At 39.4% G+C, this 21,388-nt stretch overlaps 1 protein-coding gene across 3 annotated transcripts in view; it reads right to left on the bottom strand.

Annotated features, from left to right (window-relative positions):
• The window catches only part of LOC140235642 (Fanconi anemia group M protein homolog), a 387,390-nt gene that overhangs the window by 321,629 nt on the left and 44,373 nt on the right, over nt 1-21,388 (bottom strand). For all 3 annotated transcript variants that reach the window (XM_072315655.1, XM_072315669.1, XM_072315661.1), the window contains exon 4: nt 18,157-18,329. In XM_072315655.1, coding sequence (XP_072171756.1) covers nt 18,157-18,329 — 173 coding nt within the window. The remainder of the gene's footprint in view (nt 1-18,156; nt 18,330-21,388) is intronic.

Below are 21,388 nucleotides of genomic sequence, written 5' to 3'. Positions count from 1 at the left end.
GGACATCTGAGGACCACCGTTTTTCACATGGGAAAGTAAGTTCTGAAATATTCTTACACACAGAGTCTCTGGAAAGATATTTTCTTTCCTGAATGTAGCAAAGGGTTGGTGCTTACCCTGAGCCAAGTGGTATGAATATCTATTCATTGGTACAGTAGCAGGATAGTGAAAACCAGTGTGACTGATGGGACACAAAAACGTGACTTATGGGACGCTATCAACTACCACATTTTGAGATTGAGAGAATAATATTTACTGATGCCGGAACAAGTTCTAGAACATCATAAAACCAATCTATGACCAAAGAACATTCAGAAAATAAGCCATCTGAGAATTACACAAGCTGTATTATGGTCATAATAGTGTATCAGAAATGATACATAAATTCTGCAAAAAAATTGGCAATTTTCATGAAAAATGAAGGTTTTTCGGACATAACTCCACTCCACGTTCACCGATGTTCACAAATGAGGTATCAAAATATCCGTTGTGAAAGGCTTCTTTGAGTAAACAATACCAGATCATCTAATTAAGCTTCATTAATCATCTATACTCAATAGTTTGATTTTCATAAAATGCAACCTTTCCGTGGAATTGACCTAAATAACAGCTTTTGCAGTACTTCGTGTGAGATTTCATCAGTAAATTGGCATTATGTAGTTCGTCTTGCTAATGTCGGAGTTGTGCACCAAGAGCACCTGTGACGTAGGCCAAATTGTGTGGATCGTTCCATGGCTTGCTCGTTTTCATTTTTTTCAAAAAATCATTACAGGCTTATCCTGGGTTTTACAATCCTCTCTTTCCAGTAGTAGTCATCAAAAAATGTAGATTAGAATTATCAGACAATTAGAAAATGTCAGTACAGTTTTCTTTTAAGTGCGTGTATCATGTCTCCGCGAACGATCAGCTGAGCAAGCGAGAATGCCCTCTGTGCTACCACAGATTGTATAGAGTTCTGTGTGTGCGACCCGAGCCTGCGAGCTGGCGCGAGCTGTATATAACCTGTATACATCGTGTGCGTGTGTGTCCAAGAAAGATGATAGAGCTTTCGCCACTGAAGCGGGAGTCCAGCGCGCCAGCGCGCAAACGCTGCATGTTGTTGTTTGTCTTTTGTTTTTCCTTGTTTTTTGTACCGCTCTCGACGTCGACACGGAAGAGGAGCGCGGACGAAACCCAAATGGGAAATAGAAGAGACCCTCCCGCTGCCGATGGCACCGGTCTCGGGGGCCCGGAGCCGGTGGCTTCGGAGGAGATAGCCGCACAAAATAAAGCACGGGAAGGCATGGGGGCGATCCTTACGCGATTATAGATGAGAAATTCCACTATAACAACTAGTCTTTATTCAGCCTCTGGCAGCATCTGTGTAAAGTCAAACGCCTGCTGATACTGTCGTTGAGTCGCGACAGTGCTCTCCCTACTTCTGAAAAACGAAATTACAATAAAACCTTCTGTTCTGTCGTAAACATGGTGACAGGAAGCAAAGAAAATCAATTAGAGTATACACTTGTGTATATGGAGCCTTAAGCGGGTTCCCACTATCACGATTGGCGCCATGGTTGAAATCGTGGTCTTAATCGTGAAGCAATCGTGGTAATCTTATCAGATCGTATTAGATTGTATCAGATCTTGAGGTCAATCGTGGCAATCGCATTGATCGTAGAAAATTTTTGGACGGTTCAAAAATTTTCTATGATTTACACGAATAATTTTTGATCGTGATCATCACATCAGATTGTCTTGGACCGTATCAAAATGCAGCAAATCTTATCTATGTGTGCTTCTTAATCGTGTTGATCGGGATCGACTTTTTCACTTTCCTTCTGCTTATTTTGCACATTTGCCCTTATTTTACTCGCAAATTGTATATATTTTGCATTCCGCGAGGTTGAATAAGGGAGGGATGGCACAATGAAATATAAAATAACACCACTGAAACATCCACCAGAAGCAAAATGTTCCACATACCCCACAAAGTAACTTTTGTGAATTTTGAAAAGTGACCATTGTCGTGGATTTAAGGTCACTCGTGCATTACTATAAAGATCACTGTCACTATTTTTCACATAGAAGTTATTCAATAAGTGTAGCAATACCCCTGCGAAATAATTTTGCTTTAGACTTTTTTTGGTTGTTAAAAAGTTACATTATTTTAGGGGAATTACCTTTCTGTTGTGTGTATATGTCGGTTTTGTTAAACACTGTTAAATAAAACAATAAATCAAGCCAAACTAATCAAACTTTCAATACCCCATGAGATAACGACATTTTTAAATAAAAATGCATATGATACATACTACATGCGAATATGAAATCAAACACACCAGCAATGCTATCAGTTAGGCCAACTTTCTTATATTAAGCGTATATAACACATATTATGTCAGCATTCAAAAAGATCCCATCCTCTTTTTTTTTTTTTTGCTTCACTTTAATCATATTTTCTTCATGTATTTCAAAGGAAGGTGAAACATTTGTCTTGATCTTTTTTTTTTTTTCTGGAGAAGATGGAGCAATGATCTGATCTTGTGTATTCATTTTTTTTTTTTGGGGGGGGGGGGGAGGGGTGAAGGATGAGCTCGTCGATTGAATAATCTATTCATTTCTTTAGGTTAAATTAGAGGAGGGACTATCTGAGGTTGTGGCTGGCCTAGGTGATGCTTTCTATTTGATGATGATGTCATCATCAATCGCAATACTGCAAAGGTCACATTCTCATCATCCTCAACCTGTCAACCCTTGCCATCATCAATGGTTGTGGATAGCAGAAGTTGAGGAAACAATGAAATCCATCGTCAGCTGGACTATAATATTCCCATTCGGGTCCAATCGCACCTTAAATGGGGGTCGCTTTTGATCCCGATCGTTAAAGATATCGTATCTTATCTCAACAGCCCGCATTGGTTCGCGGTATTCGTATTGGAACGTATCAAAACGTAGCTGCACGCACCAAATCTGGGATCCTGATCGTAATGATAGTGGTAGATCGGAACCAATCATGGACTCAATCGGAACAATCCTATTGGATCGTATTTGAATGAGAGACCAGACCATGACAGATCGTATTGCTTGACATAGACCAATCATGACCATATTGCATCCAAGCGAAGCAACATGTATTGACTCGATAACCTCGTATCCAAACGTGAAATTTCAGACGAGTTCAATGAAACTTCCACGATCAGTTACGAATGTCCAATTGTGGCGCTCGTAATAGATTGTACGATAATGGGAACCCCACTTTAAATAAATCTACTGTGAAACAAATCGCCCCAATAAAAAATGCTGAACTCTTTACCAAAAATGATCCCCTCTTTTTATCGAAAAAGCGACAAATTTGTCAGACTATTAGTAGACAGTTGTATTAAAATGAAGAACTTTAGATCATTTATGCTTATTTATATATCCCAAATTCAGTGATATGTGGAATGAAAAGTGGTCTTTGCAAGCACATGGAAACATGTGCTTACTTTTTCCATGTGCATGCATTTTACCCTTTACCGTGCATGAATTCAGACTAGCAGTGCCCAGGGCGCGATATTTTTTTTTCGGAGGATGGAAAGGCATTTATTTGTCTTGGTGACTTGGATAGAGAATAACTATCAAATCTTTGACTTTATCACTCTCTCTAGCCAAAGAGTCTTACACATACTCTTTAATATATTGACCTAAATGACCATTGCTGTAACAGTTGCCAAGTTATGCATCATAAGAGAGTCTTGCAGGTAAACTTTAACATTTGTGACAGAAGACGGACGGACGACTGACGGACGCCATTTGGATCCCTTAGTCTCGCCTTCACTTCTGGTGGGCGAGACAAAAACGATACCAAGAATGATCGTCAATTTTGGTCAAGTAGTTTTTGTTTTATGCTACAAATCAGGCGTGCCGGAAGCAGTTTTGGATTGGGGGGGCAAATATTGGAGGGTGCTCACGATAGACCATACATAAGTTACACAATATACACATACATACACACACACACACACACACACATATATATGTGTAAATATATGAAGAGTTTGTTCGCAAAAACCGATAAGTCCATATTTGCCAAATGGAGATATTTGCGATTAAATGTCAAGAAAAATAAAGAGAATAATACGAAAGTTTTTGCTTCTTTTGACCATAACTTCAAAAATGTAGTGACCAATATATAATTTAAAAGGTAACATTTTGTACTTTATGACAGAGACCGTACTTCAAAATCTTAAAAAATGGACTTATCGGTTTTTGCAAACAAACTCTTCATATGTATGTATATATATATATATATATATATATGTGTGTGTGTGTGTGTGTGTGTACTATGGCGTACCGTGGGTCGAGACATGGGGGGGGGGCACCTTGTGGAAGAGTAATTTTGAGGGTGTGTATGCTTGTGCGTGTGTGCGTGCGCTGTCAGTCTGCAAACTTAATGGGACTACAATACATTACGGAATGTCATACATTCAACAACGCAGTCATTGAGCAACATTGTAAGTTTTCCTTACACGGATTATGGAATGACGGTGTGAAACGACAAGCACTGTCAGCAACATCAGGAGAATTGCATAACAATAAAATGCGAGCGAGCGGAGCGAACGAGCTTGAAAATTTTGACATTTTACAGTCAAAAAACTGCCGTTTGTAGCTATATCTTTCGCTTTGGAAATTAAGGGGGCGCACCGGGTGCAACTGCTGGCAATTACTGGCAGCAACATTTCAAATCCATGAACAGATAAGATGTTTGTGTGCGCATGCGCTGGCCGTCAATTCAGTGTAGCTCTCCCAAGGTCCTCTCGACCGAGTCACATTCAGTCATCAATTCGAACAGAAAGGGACTATTGGCAAAACCAAACGTTGGCCAAAGCCTGTTTTCAATACTTCAACTTAAGTGGTAACTCTTCAAATTGAAGAAATTTTTGGATTTTAAGTTGATATTTACCCACGATACTAAATCTGTCATGATCCTGTAAGCTACAATGCGAAGCCCCATTTAGCTATGCGTATGGGGCTGCTGGTAGCAGTTAGCTACACAGTATGCATATGGGGCTGCACGCTGCTGGTCGCAGTTATCTCGCACAATACGTGTACTACCTCGCCGCCGCCGTATGGCGGCGGCTCTGGTACGAAACCATTATTGAATGATTACTAAGACATGAGAGCACTTTGGGGCGAGTAAGTCTCACAGTGTTAGTTATATGAAAGATACTTTAACCTGAAACACAAACTAAGACAAGGAAATTCAGGGAAACTTTTGAGGTAATACCAAAACTTTATATTATCTTTAAATGCGAGCGAGCGAGATTGAAAATTTTGACATTTTACAGTCCCCAAACTGCCGTTTGTAGCTATATTCTTTTTTTTTTCGCTTTGGAAATTAAGGGGGGGGGGGGGGCGGCCCAGGCACAACTGCTGGCAATTACTGGCAGTAACATTCTCTTTTACAATGGCATAACGATTAAATGCGAGCGAGCTTGAAAATTTTGACATTTTACAGTATAAAAACTGCCATTTGTAGCTATACTTTTTTTTCGCTTTGGAAATTAAGGGGGGGGGGGGGGGGGACGCACCGGGCGCAACTGCTGGCAATTACTGGCAGCAACATCAGGAGAATGGCATAGCGATTGAATGCCAGCGGGCGGAGCGAGCGAGCTTGAAAATTTTGACACTTTACAGTCCAAAAACTGCCGTTTGTAGCAGACATAGTGGCTATATTTTTTCGCTTTGGAAATTAAGAAGGGGGGGGGGGGCGGTGTGGGCGGGGGTTAAAACTATTTTCCGGGAGCGCTACCTACGTCAGGTGTCACGTTAGTAACAACTACCGGTGGAAGAGGGACGTATGGAAGATTTTTTTTTTCTCAAGGGGGGGGGGGGGGGTACACGTATAAAAATTACAAAACAAAGAAGAATTTTTAAAAAGTTGCTTCAAAAGGAGGGTTGGCATGGGCCAGTTGTGCCCGCCTCTATATCCGCCAGTGCTTAAAGCTAACATTTTGATATTTAAACGATTTTCCATAGCCAAAGGCCTCTAAAACTGCAACGGTTACCGTTGAATGCGGTTGAGATGAAAAAAAAAAAAATGAATGTCTAAACATTTATGAGAGTTAGAATTACTAGTCTTAGCTAATAAATTTCCCTATTTGTATTTTATTTATATATATATTTATCTTATTTATTTTTATCTATTTATCTTTTTTTATTTATTTATTTTTTTATTCTTAATTTTTTTTTTTTTGGGGGGGGGGGGGGGCAAAAATGCATTTTGCCCCCCTACTTTTTGGATTGGGGGGGGGGGCGGCTGCCCCCCCTGCCCCCCCCCCCCCACTTCCGGCGCCTATGCTACAAATCATACTGTGGAAGGAAGCCCCACCGCCGTGCTTATCTACCGATGAACGCCACGGTGGGGCTGAATTTACGAGTAGGTCTAGGCCTATAAAGCAGGCGAGTCGCTGTAGTATTATTAGTACAGACACGCAGTGGTGGTGGGGCTATCGTGAAATAGGCCCCACCGCAGTGCGCGTGCACCGTACCCGTACGATTATAGCAAGCAAGGGTAGGTCCTATAGGGTTTAGGGTTATGTAGGGTTGTATTTATGGCTAAATTGGCCGTTAATTTAGTCGAGGGACATATTAGGAAGTCATTTTCGCCGCATTCACGAGTATTGACTGTGGAAGGCAGCCCCACCGCCGTGCTTTCTTACCGATGAATGCCACACGGTGGGGCTGAATTCACAAGTATTTAAACAGGCGAGTCGCCGTAGTATTAGTACAGACACGCAGTGGTGGGGCTTATTTCACAAGTTTGCCGAAAATAATGGATATCTAAGCGTACCACAGTTGTAATCTGTATTATTGGCAGTATTAAATCCGATACAATTCATTAAATATTCTTTTGTCTAAAGGCTTAGCCAATGACAATAGTGCAGCGCAGCGCCTGCTATGCGCTCGCTTGTTCGCTCCCCCGCCAGCGCTAGCCGCCAGGCCGGCTGTCGCTGCGCCGCGCTGCGCTAGCATAGCCTTGCTAGCTCGCTGGCTATGGCTAGGCTGGTCGCACAATCAATATCGACGACTCCAATCTTAGACATCATCACAGTTTAGAAGAGATAGTGTGCCGCAAGTATAGAAAGTTTTCCAAAACCGAGGAAATTGCATCCATAATGTTAACAAATATAGAACAAAATTCAGAACAGTAAAAAACCCTGCACGACCATAGAATTACTTGGAATTTAACATTTAATATTATTACATCATTAAGAAAAAAATGTCTGAACCATTTTATTAGGTCTTTAAATAGTAGAATTTTATCATTTCAACCTGGTAACAGATTATTATGATATTGTAATATATATGCTCTGTGGCCACTGTCAAGGCAGCATGTAGAGTAATTCTTAAAAAGAGACCAGGGGGTTTTGCACTCACCTGAGTATCGCATGTTCACCTTCCATGGATTCTTGCAACTCTTACACCGTGCCTGAGAACATTGCAAACGTGGGGGTGGGGCAGCTTTGAGAGCTTCTATGGGGGCATGGTGCCCATTTGCATGTTCCATTACACTTGCAAAAATACCTGCCAAGTACACTGTATTTTGAAAGTTTGCCTATGCAGTCAAAAAAAAAAAAAGACTTAAAAGTGAAAAATTTCTCTCCCCCCCCCCCATTTGATCCCTGCCCAACCCTAGAGCTGAGTATGAACAAGAGACCAGGGGGTCTTGCGCTCACCTGAGTATCGCAAGTTCACCTTCCATGCATTCTTGCAGACCATCTTACAATGGAAACTTGGGGCGGGGCAGCTTTGAGAGCTGGGAGCATGGTGTCCATTTGCATATTCCATCACACTGGTAAAAAATACCTACCAAGTACATTGTACTTTATAGAAGGTTGGACTATGCAGTTTGGAAAAAAAAAAAAAAAATCAAAGCCAGAGCTGCCAACCTTTGGAAGCACAAATTAGTACTCAGCAGCTCTAAAATTCATATTTTTCCATCAGAATTCATATTTTTTCAATATCCCTCTTTTTGCTATTTTGAAATAGACTCGTTGACTTATGAGGCCTACAGGCTCTAAACATAACACTGGTCACCAGCATGATAAAGATTCCAAACTACGCAACGTTCAGCGTTGATTGATTGCTTACTTGCAATGAATGTGTACTAGTGCATGTGTATTGACCGATTCTGTGACGCGCTATGTGTATTTTTGGCATGGGCAGCGCCATTACGCGGTGTCTCAGCCGACCCCCCCTTCCCACTCCCCACCCCTCTCCCAACATTAGCACGCGTGCAGAATGAAAAACTGCTTTAGCCAATGGGCGTCTCGTATTGAGTGTGCGAATGCTTGCTTAGCGCGCGAACCTTTGTTACAAGTGCACGATAAACATGTTGCCCGGGGGGTGGGGGAGAGCCGGGGGGTCGGCTGAGACACCGCAATTTGAGCTCATGGCTGCGCCCAGTGCCATAAAATGTCTGCTGCCCTCAACGAACCCGAATCGGTCAATACCTCCAAAAACTTGCTGGGCTGGTTACGGAAACTTCCACTACCTAGCAGGGGCAGGGGAATGCTTCATCTTCTCAAGAGAGCTTTTGTGTGAGCGAATGCAACACTCTGTTGAGTGTTTCCAATTATTGTTTACTACAAAACATAATCATGTGTTGTTTTCAGGCTTTTTCATTTTATTGGATTTTAAACATCATCATTTTCCGAAGTATTCCAATTTCTTTTCCCCTGACTGGAATCGGAAAGTCTGCCATAGCGATGATCGCTAAATCCCGCAGTGTGTGTGGATGTGCCAATGTGCGAAACACGTGGTTTCACTTTCAAGTTTAAAGGAATGCGCCATGTGCTCCTGCCTTAGAGGTTACTGCAAGTTCGATGGATCAAATGCGCCGAAGCTGAGCTTAATGGCTTGGTTATGGTAAACAGCTTAAGTTCGATACGAAGAAATCATTACATCTTTCACAAGGAAAATAAAAACACACAAAACAAACAAAAAACACCCCACGAATGAATGTTGATAGCCAAAACTTTTTTGATGAGCGTGAAATTAATTGTCATAATTTTGCTGTCTAACCGGGTGATGGCTGCATCTCATAGGACCTACATGTAGTGAATTTGCCTGGGCATACAAGACCTTTCATGTATTTCTGTGATTGCATTTTTAATCGCGTGATTAATCAATCTTTTTTTTTTTTTTATTGTTCAGGGAACATATAAGATATTCGATCAAGTACACTATAATCGACTGTTCAATGTTTCCTACTATGCCCCTAAAGAGAGGCTACAGAATCATGATATCTTTGCGATGATTCCTTTAATTCAACTCATGAGCTAGTTCTTTGATTGATATTTCCAGGATATTTACATGCTGTTTATTTCAGTGCGCGCATTCTTTTGTCTGGCACGCACCTGGGTCTGGCACCTGCTTACAGTGTATGTGGAAATTTCCACAAGTGGAGAGGGGTGGGGTGTCAAGTTTCTCGTAATGCCAGAGAGACTGCATACACAATCTCTTCACTTCTATTTACTGTCATTTGTGGTTTCCCCTTATTCTTTGCTGGTAATGAACATCTAGATTTAACTTTTTACACCAGCATCGACTATCATTAATTATCATCATCATCAGGCATCACTCAGATCATTTTGTCCTTTTCCTATCAACATTTATAAACACGATCACCATCATCACTCGAGATAAACGCCTAAGAAAATAAATCACAAATACAAAGTACGGTATCAACAACCTCCCAACAACACAAACATTACATAAGGTAACACACAGCACACAGAAGCGGCTGGGATCAAACTTGCTTTGAAATATTGCAGCAAAGCGGAGAAATCGCCGTTACGAAAACGCATGTAGAGTGCGAGACACTTGAAAGAATTACGTTTAAATACTTCAAAGTATAAAGGGAACAGATAAAGTGATATTAAACGGAAGAAATCCTCCAAACGAGGTATGAGAAACAACAGAAATAAAACGATAAGTAGGCCCTACGCCTAGCAGAAGTTGGCAGCACCGAAAGCTATGCGAAAATAAATACACAGTGGAAACTCGGTACTGCGTCGAGATCCTTGGGATTAGCAGTCAATAAATGTAACAAAACAAAAGATTTTAATTCATTTGGACCAGAAAAATAGTTCATTATAAGTATTCTGTTGTATGAGGCCTTAAATAGGCCTGGAAATATACTGAGGTTCAACGATACACGGGAAAGAAAATTTGAACGCTTGTCACCTGCACTACTGCAGTGCACATCAATACATGAACACAAACTCACCTCTTACTTGCAGAAAAACGATGCAATAACGTAAAAAAATCCCACAAAACACTCTTAAAAGTCATTTCGTACATGGGAGGCAAGGGAAAAGTGGATGAAGAAGAAGAGAAAAAGAAGCAGACATTGTACAACAGAACATCTTCTACCACGCCTAAAAACGAAATAGGGTGTGTGGCTGGACGCTGGCTACAGTGTGTAGCTAGCTACTCGCGCTCCCCAGCCGGCCACACACAGGGATACCGCGGTGATTTGCAAGTGTACACACTTTTCTATTCAGAGCTTTCTACATACAGAAGCGTACGCGTTGCATCGATATCCCAGCTGAGTACAGATAACATGGCACATAATGCGATGTGTGTTTATCATCTTTTTACCCATTATTTTTTCCCACTGTGAATTCATACTTTTTAAGGATGTTTTCATATTTTCATATTCCCTTCGATTTTTTGTAACAAATATGAATTTTTCGAAACGGATGGCAGCTCTGTCAAGCTCTATCACTTCTGATTCTAGAGAAGAATATTATTGAATATTCCTTAATTTAGGAAGTTTGGGCACCCTAGGGCTCCCCAAGGGAAGTATGTTGCCCATTCAAACGCTTTGAGTTCCCATCCCTCTAGGAATGCTACAGTTGTACTTGTAGTTTGGTGAAAATCCATTATGCTGTTTTCAGCAAGAAGATGAAAATGTACAATTTAGGTCCGCATTTGGACCCCTCCCCTTCCCCGACTCCTGGATCTGCAATGAACAAACTTGGAACTACAGGCATCAATGTACAAACTCATAGTAACTGTGCTTCATCAGTTCTGGTTCTAGAGAAGAATCATATTTCTTATTGTGGGGGGGGGGGGGGGGGGAGGGGGGATTTGGGCCCCAGGGGCCCCCACGGGGAGCATGGTGCCCTGTTGAACAAATTGAGATTTTAACTCTCTTGCATGCTACCTGCCAAGATAAATGAAAATTCGTTAAGGGGTTTTCAAGAAGCATTGATGGTCTGAACATGTACAATTTAAGTCTCCATCTGAACCCATCCCATCCCACTCCCCTGGGTTCCAAGGGGGGGGGGGGGGCACTCCTGATTCTGCCATGGACAAACTTGAAACAACAGTCATCAATATACTGACTCATTGTATTAACTTAGCTCAATCACTTCTGGTTCTAGAGAAAATCTGTAAGAGATTCCTTACTGGGGGTGGGTTGGGCCCCCTGAGGGCCCCCCAGGTGGGGCATGGTGCCCATTTGATGGAATTGAGACTCTATCCCCCTAGGGATGCTACAAAGTGTACATGCTAAGCTTGGTGAAAATTCATCATGGGGTTTTCAAGAAGAAGATGAAAATGTACAAGTTAGGCCCTGGGTCCCACAGGGGCAACCCTGATTCTGCCATGAACAAAACAGTCATCAATGAACTAACTCATAGTATCAACTTTTGGTTCTAGAGAAGAAGATGATAAAATTCCTTAATTTTGGGGGGTTTGGGCCCCTCCTGGAGGCCCCCCATGTGGGGCATGGTGCTCATTTAAACAAATTGAGATCCTATACCCCTAGGGATGCTACCTGCCAAGTTTGGTGAAAATTGGTTATGGGGTTCTCAAGAAGAAGATGAAAGTGTAAAAAGTTTATGCATGCCGGGTGCTGGACGAAGATCGATCGCAAAAGCTCACTTTGCACTAATAATCCTGAAAGTGCACTCACTAATGTATTTACTCATAGTATTTCTAGTTTTAGACATTTTTGATTTCTTTCTTCTTTTCAAATAGGGGGTTCTGGGGTCCTTGTATGAAGTATAAAAATTGTATCCCTTGTGATAGTGCACTGGGTTTGGTGACAAATTTGCCTATGTGTTTTCAAGAATTAAAAAGAAAATGTGTTGGTTCCCCTGTCTACCCCTAGGTCTACCATGAAGAAAGTAGAAACTACAGTACATTCACCAATCTGCTTACTCATAGCACTAATTTAGCTTATCTCTACTGGTTTTAGATAGAAGATTCATAGAAATTTCTCAAATTTGGGGGCTTTAATTGTCCGCCTCCTCCCAGTACATTGTGCCCCTTGGAGTCCCCAGGTGGGGAATGGTGCCCATTTGCACATCTATTCTACACTCAGCAAAAAAAGAAAGTAAACATTCTTTCAAGTTTATATTTCTCATAGAATTTTTGGCTAAATGTTAATGTACACCATATTGAAGATGATTGAATAGGCTATCAGCCTGGTAGGTCAATAAAAAGGGGAATTTTATGCATGAGTGAACACCTTTGTTTATCTCTTTCAAGGCAAGAAAGTAAAAATTGCAAAAATGAACAAGTTGTCATTTATGAGTAAATGCTCTTCCATGAAAGAATAAGAAACAAAAGACAAATTTAATTTAATGAAAAAACATGAATTCAGTTTCAAAAATAAACCTATGATTTCTGCTATATATTTAAAGCCCAAAATATCAATTCAGGCTAGAAATAATGGATAAAAATCAGGGAATTTCTGTCAAATGCAAATTCAAATGAAATAAGAGAAGAAGCAATATTGACAAAAATGGTAGGATTCTGAATTGATTTCTCAAATTAGGAAAATTGTAAATTAAATTTGGTTCTTGAATTTGTGTTATAAATTCTTAAATAACTAAATTGAACGAATTAAATAAAGATATTCTGTTCATTTAATCATCTTTGTGCCCTTATTCCCCCTTAAGTTTGTTATCTTAAAGGGCATTTGCAAATGAAGGACAATATGTCAATTTTTGCAACAAATACTTTTGTGCCTTGGAAACAAAAACGAATGTGTTCACTCATGCATAAAGTTCCAATTTATATTGACCTACTAGGTTGATAGTCAATTAAATTACCTTTAATAGGGTATATAATACATTAATTTTCATCAAAATCTTCTATGAAAATTTTGAACTCGAAAAAGTGTTCACTTTCTTTTTTTGCTGAGTGTATAATCCTGGCTATAATCCCTGCTGAATTCAATAAAAATCTGATGCACTATCAAGAAAAATATGAAAATGTGAAATTAAGCCTTAATTTGGACCCCCCCTCCCCTTGGGCTCCATGGGGGGGGGGAACTACAGTCATCAATCCACTTACTCACAATACTAACTAAGCTCTAATACTTCTGGTTCTGGAGAAAAAGATTTTTAAAGATTCCTCTCTTTTTTTTTTTCTTTTTTTTTTGGGGGGGGGGGGGGGGGTGGGCCCCCTGAGGGCTACAAGGTGGGGCATGGCATCCATTTGAATAAACTGAGATCCCCCCTCAGAGGGGTACTATGTGCCAAGTTCGGTGAGATTAGGTCATGGGGTTTTCACAAAGACGAAAATATTAATAGTTTATGCACGATGGACAATGCAAGATGGACAACGAACGCCAGATGCCAGACAAAGAGTGATCGCAACAGTTCACTTGAGCCTTCAGCTCAGGTGAGCTAAATATAATACCACAAAAGCAACCATACATTTGCTCAGGCAGTGTGGTTTCACAAATTAAACCCTAAAGCCTTATATTTTAGTTTCCTTGTTTGCTTAGATTTCATGAGGCCATTGATATTTGTAACCATTAAAAAAATATGACAAGGATGAAAACATTGCCTCTGTGAATAGATTTGCACTGTGTATTTGCTCAAAGGTTTAATAATGGTTTACATCTTCTCATTTATTTCTTGTTCCATATCATTGTTCTTAGTCAGTTATTCAATAATTTGCAAAATTGTCTTCCAAGTCCAGACAATCAATGTACAGTTCAACTTCAATTAACCGACCACCTCCAGACCTGCAGGCGTTTGGAATCAACGATTTGGCAGTATGAGAGAAATATGCTTAAATACAGCACTTTCTAGCATATCATGCTGGGGATATACACATGTCATTACCAACTGATTGCTCCCTTGATACCTAGCAGCTGAACTGTATTGACAATAACACTGGTGATAATGGTGTTTAAAATACTGGTGGTAACCATAAATCTGTACAATCTCTGCTTTGAAAGCCAATTGTTGATTGTTTTATGTCCATTTCTTTGGGTCTATTTATGGTTATAGTTATGGTTACCGCCAGTATTTTAAACACCGTTATCACCAGTGTTATTGTCAATAGGGAGCAATCAGTTGGTAATGACATGTTGGTAATGACAGGTAGGCCTATAAACAACGTTCATCATACTAATCTTTCAGCTACTGCATTGTAGCAGGACTGAAGGGAACCCAAACCCAAAGAGCAATGTGGATTGAATGAAAGCAGCAACATTAGTATAACACATCAGTTAAAGTTTGAGGAATATCGGACAATCGATGCAAAAGTTATGAAATTTTAAAGTTTTGGTGTTGGAATCGCTGGATGAGACTACTAGAGGTTATGACATATGGTATGCCTCCGCCATAATGCATGCTTCTCCTAATAGGTCTATAGTACGTCTTGACAATGTGTCAAGACAGTTTCTAATAATTGGCAAAATATCAAAATGACGTTTGTCATGGATGTGTCAAGTGTTCACTTTCCTTGAACTAGGTTTAATTGGATTAATGGCTATATTGTCTAAGAAAGTAGGTATTGTATTCAGGGATTTGAGGATTTTACTGGACCTTTGACCCTTTCATAAGTTTATGCATTGAATAATTTCCGAAGCATGAAAAAAAGTGTAATTTCATTAGTAGATAGTAAAATCTAATCATTTTACCTGACCTTTGACCCCATGACCCTACAATTCCCAAGAGAATCACTATCAGGCAGTGCATGCATGAATATGTACTAAGTTTCATGATGATAACTTAAAGGACAAGTTCACCTTCGTAGACATGTGGGTTAAGTGAATGCAGCAATATTAGTGGAACACATCAGTGAGAGTTTGAGGAAAATCGGACAATCTGTTCAAAAGTTATGAATTTTTGAAGTTTCTGCTCAGTCACAGCTGGATGAAAAGACTACTATAGCTTGTGATGTCACATGTGTACAACTATATAAAGAAAGAATAAATAAAATTCAACATATTTCCATTTTGCTCCCATAACAAAAGAACACTGGACTTCTCTCTTTCAGAAGGCAAGGGAAATATTACCCTTAACATACGTCAGTAACAAGTCGAAGAAATGTGCACTTTATACAAGGCAAGTGCCAAATTGTGTCTCGCCCATTCGCGTACAAGGAATTAATATTTTGTATAACTCCCAGAAGTTAATTGACCTGCTTATGACCTTTGACCTTGTGGTGACCTTCAACACCCCAAGGGACATTTACCATCCAAGTTTGGTCACAAACGGACAAAGGGATCAAAAGTAATGAGCCATAATCGAAATGTGCCATAAAAACATAACATTGGGCCCTAAAAATTTGTTGACCCCTTTCTGTGACCTTTGACCTTGTGATGACCTCTAACTCCCCAAGGGACATCTACCATCCAAGTTTGGTCACACAAACGGACATAGGGATCAAAAGTTATGAGCCACAATCAAAACGCGCCCTAAAAGTTTGTTGACCCGTCTGTGACCTTTGACCTTGTGACGACCTTCATCTCCCCAAGGGACATCTTCCATCCAAGTTTGGTCACAAACAGACAAAGGGATCAAAAGTTATGAGCCATAAACGAAATGCGCCCTAAAAACTTAACATTGGGCCCTAAAAGTTTGTTGACCCGTCTGTGACCTTTGACCTTGTGGTTACCTTCAACCTCCCAAGAGACATCTACCATCACCCAAGTTTGATTGCCATTGTAGCAATATGTGCTGAGTTACGTGTGATAAGAGAGTCTTGCAAGTAAACTTTAACGTATGACCTCAAATGACCTTTGACCTTATCATGTGACCTCTTACGGCACCATAACATGAAGGTACCCCCAGTGCATCCATCACCCAAGTTTGATTGCCATTGTAGTAACATGTGTCGAGTTACGTGTGATAAGAGAGTCTTGCAAGTAAACTTAAACATATGACCTCAAATGACCTTTGACCTTCTGCTGTGACCTCCAACGGCACCATAACATGAAGGTACCCCCAGTGCATCTATGACCCAAGTTAAGTTGTAATCCAAGCAACTTATGTGAAGTTATTTGTCAAAAGAGAGTCTTGCAGGTAAACTTTAACATAGAAAGAGAGTCTTGCACATACTCTTTGATATATGACCTCAAATGACCTTTGACATCATCACATTACCTCCGACAACACCATAACATGAAGATACCCCTAGTGCTTCTATCACCCAAGTTTGGCTGCCATTGCTGTAACAGTTGCCAAGTTATGCATCATAAGAGAGTCTTGCAGGTAAACTTTAACATTTGTGACGGACGACGGACGGACGACCGACGGACGACATTTGGATCCCTTAGTCTCGCCTTCACCTCCGGTGGGCGAGACAAAAAGTAAAGTTTTATGAAATTCTCTTTTTATTTTCCTTAAATCGTTGTACGCATGTGACATCATACACTGTAGTAGTCTTCTCATCCAGCAGTGACCTCGCAGATACTTAAAAAACTTATAACTTTTGAATGGATTGTCCGATTTTCCTCAAATTTTCACTGAAGTGTTCTACTAATATTGCTGCATTCTCTCAATCCTTATATATATGAAGGTGAACTTGTCCTTTAAGCCACTCTGAGATATGGCAGAGGAAGTGAAATTATGATTTTCACTTGACATTTGACATTTTAACATTTGACCTTCTGGAACAAAAACAGAAAAAAAAAAACTCCCAAAAGAAATCTCTATTAGATAATACATGTATACACCAAAGTTCAAGAAAAGTCCTTCACGCATTACATACGATATGGGAAAAATTGTGAAGTTTTTTTGTTGACCTTGACCTGTGACAGTTGACCTTTGACCCCATGACCCCAAAATTCCAAAGATAATCATTGCTAGTCAGTACATGCATCCTAAGTTCCATGAATGTACCTCGAACCATTACGGAGATATGGACAAAAAAGTGAAATTTTAACATTTTTACTTGACCTTTGACATCAAAGCCAAAAACTTGCTCTAGAGAATCTTTATTGGGTAATACATGTATACACAACGTGTCAAGAAAATAATTTCAGGCTTTGCATATATATGGGGGAATGATGAAATTTTGAGCGTTTGACCTTGACCTTTGACCTTGAGCATGTTGCACCTAGAAGTTGATAGGCACAACTTCGCCCACTCATACATCCCAAGTTGCATTAGCATACCTCAAATGATTTTTTAGTTACGCCGTCCATAAAATTGATTACGGGCGGAAGGATGGACGGATGGACAACCGAAAACATAATGCCTCCGGCACCACTATGTGGCTCCACTTCTATTTATCATGCCTCCTCCATGAAGTGGCGGGGGCATAAATATAAAGAGAATTCCACAAAAATTCTTTCTCATGAAAGTTACACATTCCATCAATTCGATACTGATAATGTCAAGGGTAGCGATTACTCCCCCTGCTTTCTGAAAGCGGTTAGTCAAGTGCTCTATCATTATGCTAGAAAAGTGAATTTTTGTGGAATTTTCTTTATATTGTTGTCCACACATATGTCATAACCTCTAGTAGTCTCCTCACCCAGCGGTTCCAACACCAAAACTTTAAAAATTCATAACTTTTGCATCCCTTGTCCGATTTTCCTCAAACTTTCACTGATGTGTTCTATATACTAATGTTGCTGCTTTCTTAATCCACATTGCTCTTTGGGTTTGGGTTCCCTTTAAGTTACAATCTGCTGCAATACCTGGAATATGTCTTGCCACATATTTGCACTAGTTATAATGGCTGATTGTGTTTGTTTTGAGTGATATTTGGCACTGAAAATGCATGTAAACATTAAAAAAAGAATGTCAGCCAGTCAATGGTCAGATAACAGAGAGGTCCGGTTATTCAATGGTCGTATAATTGAGGAAGGACTGTACGATGTTTGAAAAATACATGAATATGGTGTATACAGCATATTGTCTTTACCTGGCAATAAGCATGGTTGCCAAGAGCCTTGTGGGCCTCATCCACCACCACACACTTCACATCCCCAGCTGGACATGCCCTCCTGCTCAAGTCATTGGTCATGACCTGGGGAGTCAAAAAGAAGACCCTCTGTTTCTGCCAGCTCTTCTTCCTCTCCACAGGAGGCATGTTTCCTTGTAGAAAAAATGGCAAACAAAACGATGACCAGGCATAATTTTCTTTGATAGTTTACATGTTCTTGGTTTTTTGTTTTAATCACTCTTAGAATTGATTATAAAAACAATGTGACAGATTTGCATACAAAAAGCATTGAGGCACTTTTCCCTGTGACTGTATTCAAATTACACTTATAATCACGGGCACTGGCAAGGCAGAGACAATGCCCCATGGTATTTGGATTTTATTTTTGATAATTCAATTCAATCAACTAAATTATAACTTATTGTCAACTTAGGAAGTTTGTTTTGTTTGCATGCATGGGACACATTACATTGGTACATGGCGAATGAATACTAGCAATGAACATAGAAACATGTATATGGACAAGGTAGACATAGTAGACATTATGTACGATATAACATATCAATATCAGAAGATACAAATATACATATATAAATCAACTTCTCATTGTGATTTATATGTATGGATACACAAATAAATAGATAGTAATATATCAAATTAATAACTGCAAAAATGTTTAATATTGAAATGACATATTTATCACGCGTGTTGAATGCCCACTTCCTTAAACCAAAATTCATTTAAATGATAAATAAATCATTTCAAAAAACAGCAGAGATGTTAAGGAAACAGATTCTACATCATAACGATCACAGCCTATTCCATGACCTCAACACTACATAATTATCATTCAAGGGGTGAAGCCCATTATCTATAATTGATTTAGCCTTGTCTACAATTCTTCTCTTCCAGTGATCTTCAGAAAATGTGTCTTATGTCATCATCAACTTACACAATCAAACTGTACTAAGAAATTACATTACAACTATTAATAACTATTAATAACTAGCTTAGAAATTTGTCATAACTGACAAATTAGGTGATCCATTCAATTTGTGATGTTTATCAGAGAACAGAATAATATTTGTACTTGGCATCTTGTGGACGATAAGCTAAAAAATCTTCGCAGTTGCCCGAGTTTCAAATTCAGCCACATTATTGATGTAATTGCAGGGTCTAATCAACAATTACTGTATACGCTATAATTTTCGCGTACATAAATTTTCGCGAATTGCCGATGTCACACATTTTCGCGAGTGGTTAAATTCGCGATTGGGGGACCAGAGAAAATATGAAGTGGCAAAGAAAGTGTGCATTTTCAACTTACTAGCAACGAATGCTACCACAGCGACTGGGCTGTGTATACTAGAGATTCTAGTAGTTAGACGTGGACATGCTCTATGTACGTAAACAAGCTTAGCCAGTATGGTCTGTTTGGTAAGCCGTAAAATGATCGTATCGGCAAGGCAGGGGATTCATTTTGAAAGGTAATATTTTCGCGTGTTGTTAATTTCGCGAATAGCTTCCGACTCGCGAAATTCGCGAAAATAAAGCCCATGCGAAATATATAGCGTATACAGTAATGGGCACAAGAGGATAGCCCAAAGTGCCATCAAATCAAATAATTGTAACAAAATTTCAATAGACAATTTGATAAGCTTCAACATACTGAAATATGGGTATGAATTGATCAATTCAGATATGCTCGAATGAATGTCAAGTCTGAAGATGTCATTATGAAAATTTTTTGTTGCTGTCGGATTAGCAAACCTTCAGAGTATCCAGCCTTGTTTCATTTTCTGATAAATGAACTTTCAAAGTAACATGCAAATATTACTTTTTAGTTGGGCATTTCATGCTCAGAAAAGAAATATAGTTGGGAGGGAAAATCTTTCAGGTAAAAAATAAGTTTGATTCTTAGTTTGGCATCGCGTATCTCTTTGCATGGTGCTCATTATTCCGCAAAAGAATAAGGTTCTCTATTCCAAAGGGTTGTTATTCTGAACCTGAAACACACATATTCCATGTGCTTGGATGTTTAATCCGAAATTATAATTATGGTTTGTTGATCTGATTTGTGGTTCGAAAAGTTTGTTTATCCGAAAATGAATTATGCGGCAAGAAATTATTTACTTTTTTCATTTTCGGATAAACGAACATTCAGAATATGGAATCTTCTTTTGTCTTTGAGTGAACAAGCCTGCGAAATAACGAAACTTAATTTTCATCTTTTTCTATTTTTGATTTACGAACCCCCCTTTTTTTTTTCAATTTTGGGATAAGCGAACCCTCGGAGTGACGAACTTTTAGAATAATGACCAGTAACATTCTTTTTTTCTCTCTTTTAATATCCGGCAGTGAGTGATAGGCCTATTTCAGAAGAAGGTATATAAGACGGGAGGGGACATATCTAGTTCAAGTAATAAGTTTATTTCTTAGTTTAACATCAGGGGTCATACTCTTTCTCATAAATTGAATTTCATGACTTTCCATGACCTTTCTAGCCAGAATGCCATGACCTTTCCATGACTTTTATACATTTTTTTTTCGCACATTAGACTGAAAATTTGATATCAAATCAAAATGAAGCAAAGAGAATACAAACACATCTTACACAGACAACAGATAAGCTTCCATAATTTTACAATTCCATAACTTTCCATGACCTTTTGATGGAAATATCAGTTTTACATGACTTTCAAGGCCTGGAAAAAGACTAGGTCAAATTCCATGACTTTCCAGGTTTTCCATGACCCGTATGAACCCTGAACATTGTTATTCTATGATGATTCAATATTCCAAATCTGAAATATGCAAAATCCCTGCGCTGATGTTTTTCTTCCGAAAATGTAACAGGGTTCATTAATCCAAACGTTTATAGCATTATTCTACACGTTCGGGAATCTGAAAATGGGGGAAAAAGGCTTATTAATCTGAAAATGAATTATAATTCGTTTCCAGATTAAATTCATTCTTTCTTTACATTTTAGATTATTCAACCTCCAGAATAAAGTACTTTCAGAGGGGTCTAGGGCAATTACCCCCTGGGCAATTACCCCGGACCCTTCCCCTGTCCCTAATCCTAATCCTGATCCTGAAACTAATCCTAACCATAACCCAAACTCCTAACACTAAACCCAACCCTAACCCTAATCTTAACTCTAACCTTACCACTAACCAGTATATAGCCGGGGGGTAATTGCCCTCTGGG

This window comes from Diadema setosum, chromosome 1 (assembly GCF_964275005.1).
Source record: "Diadema setosum chromosome 1, eeDiaSeto1, whole genome shotgun sequence".
In the NCBI taxonomy this organism is placed as follows: domain Eukaryota; kingdom Metazoa; phylum Echinodermata; class Echinoidea; order Diadematoida; family Diadematidae; genus Diadema; species Diadema setosum.
Note: the sequence above shows the minus strand (reverse complement) of the source record. Positions and strands in the feature narration are given on the sequence as shown.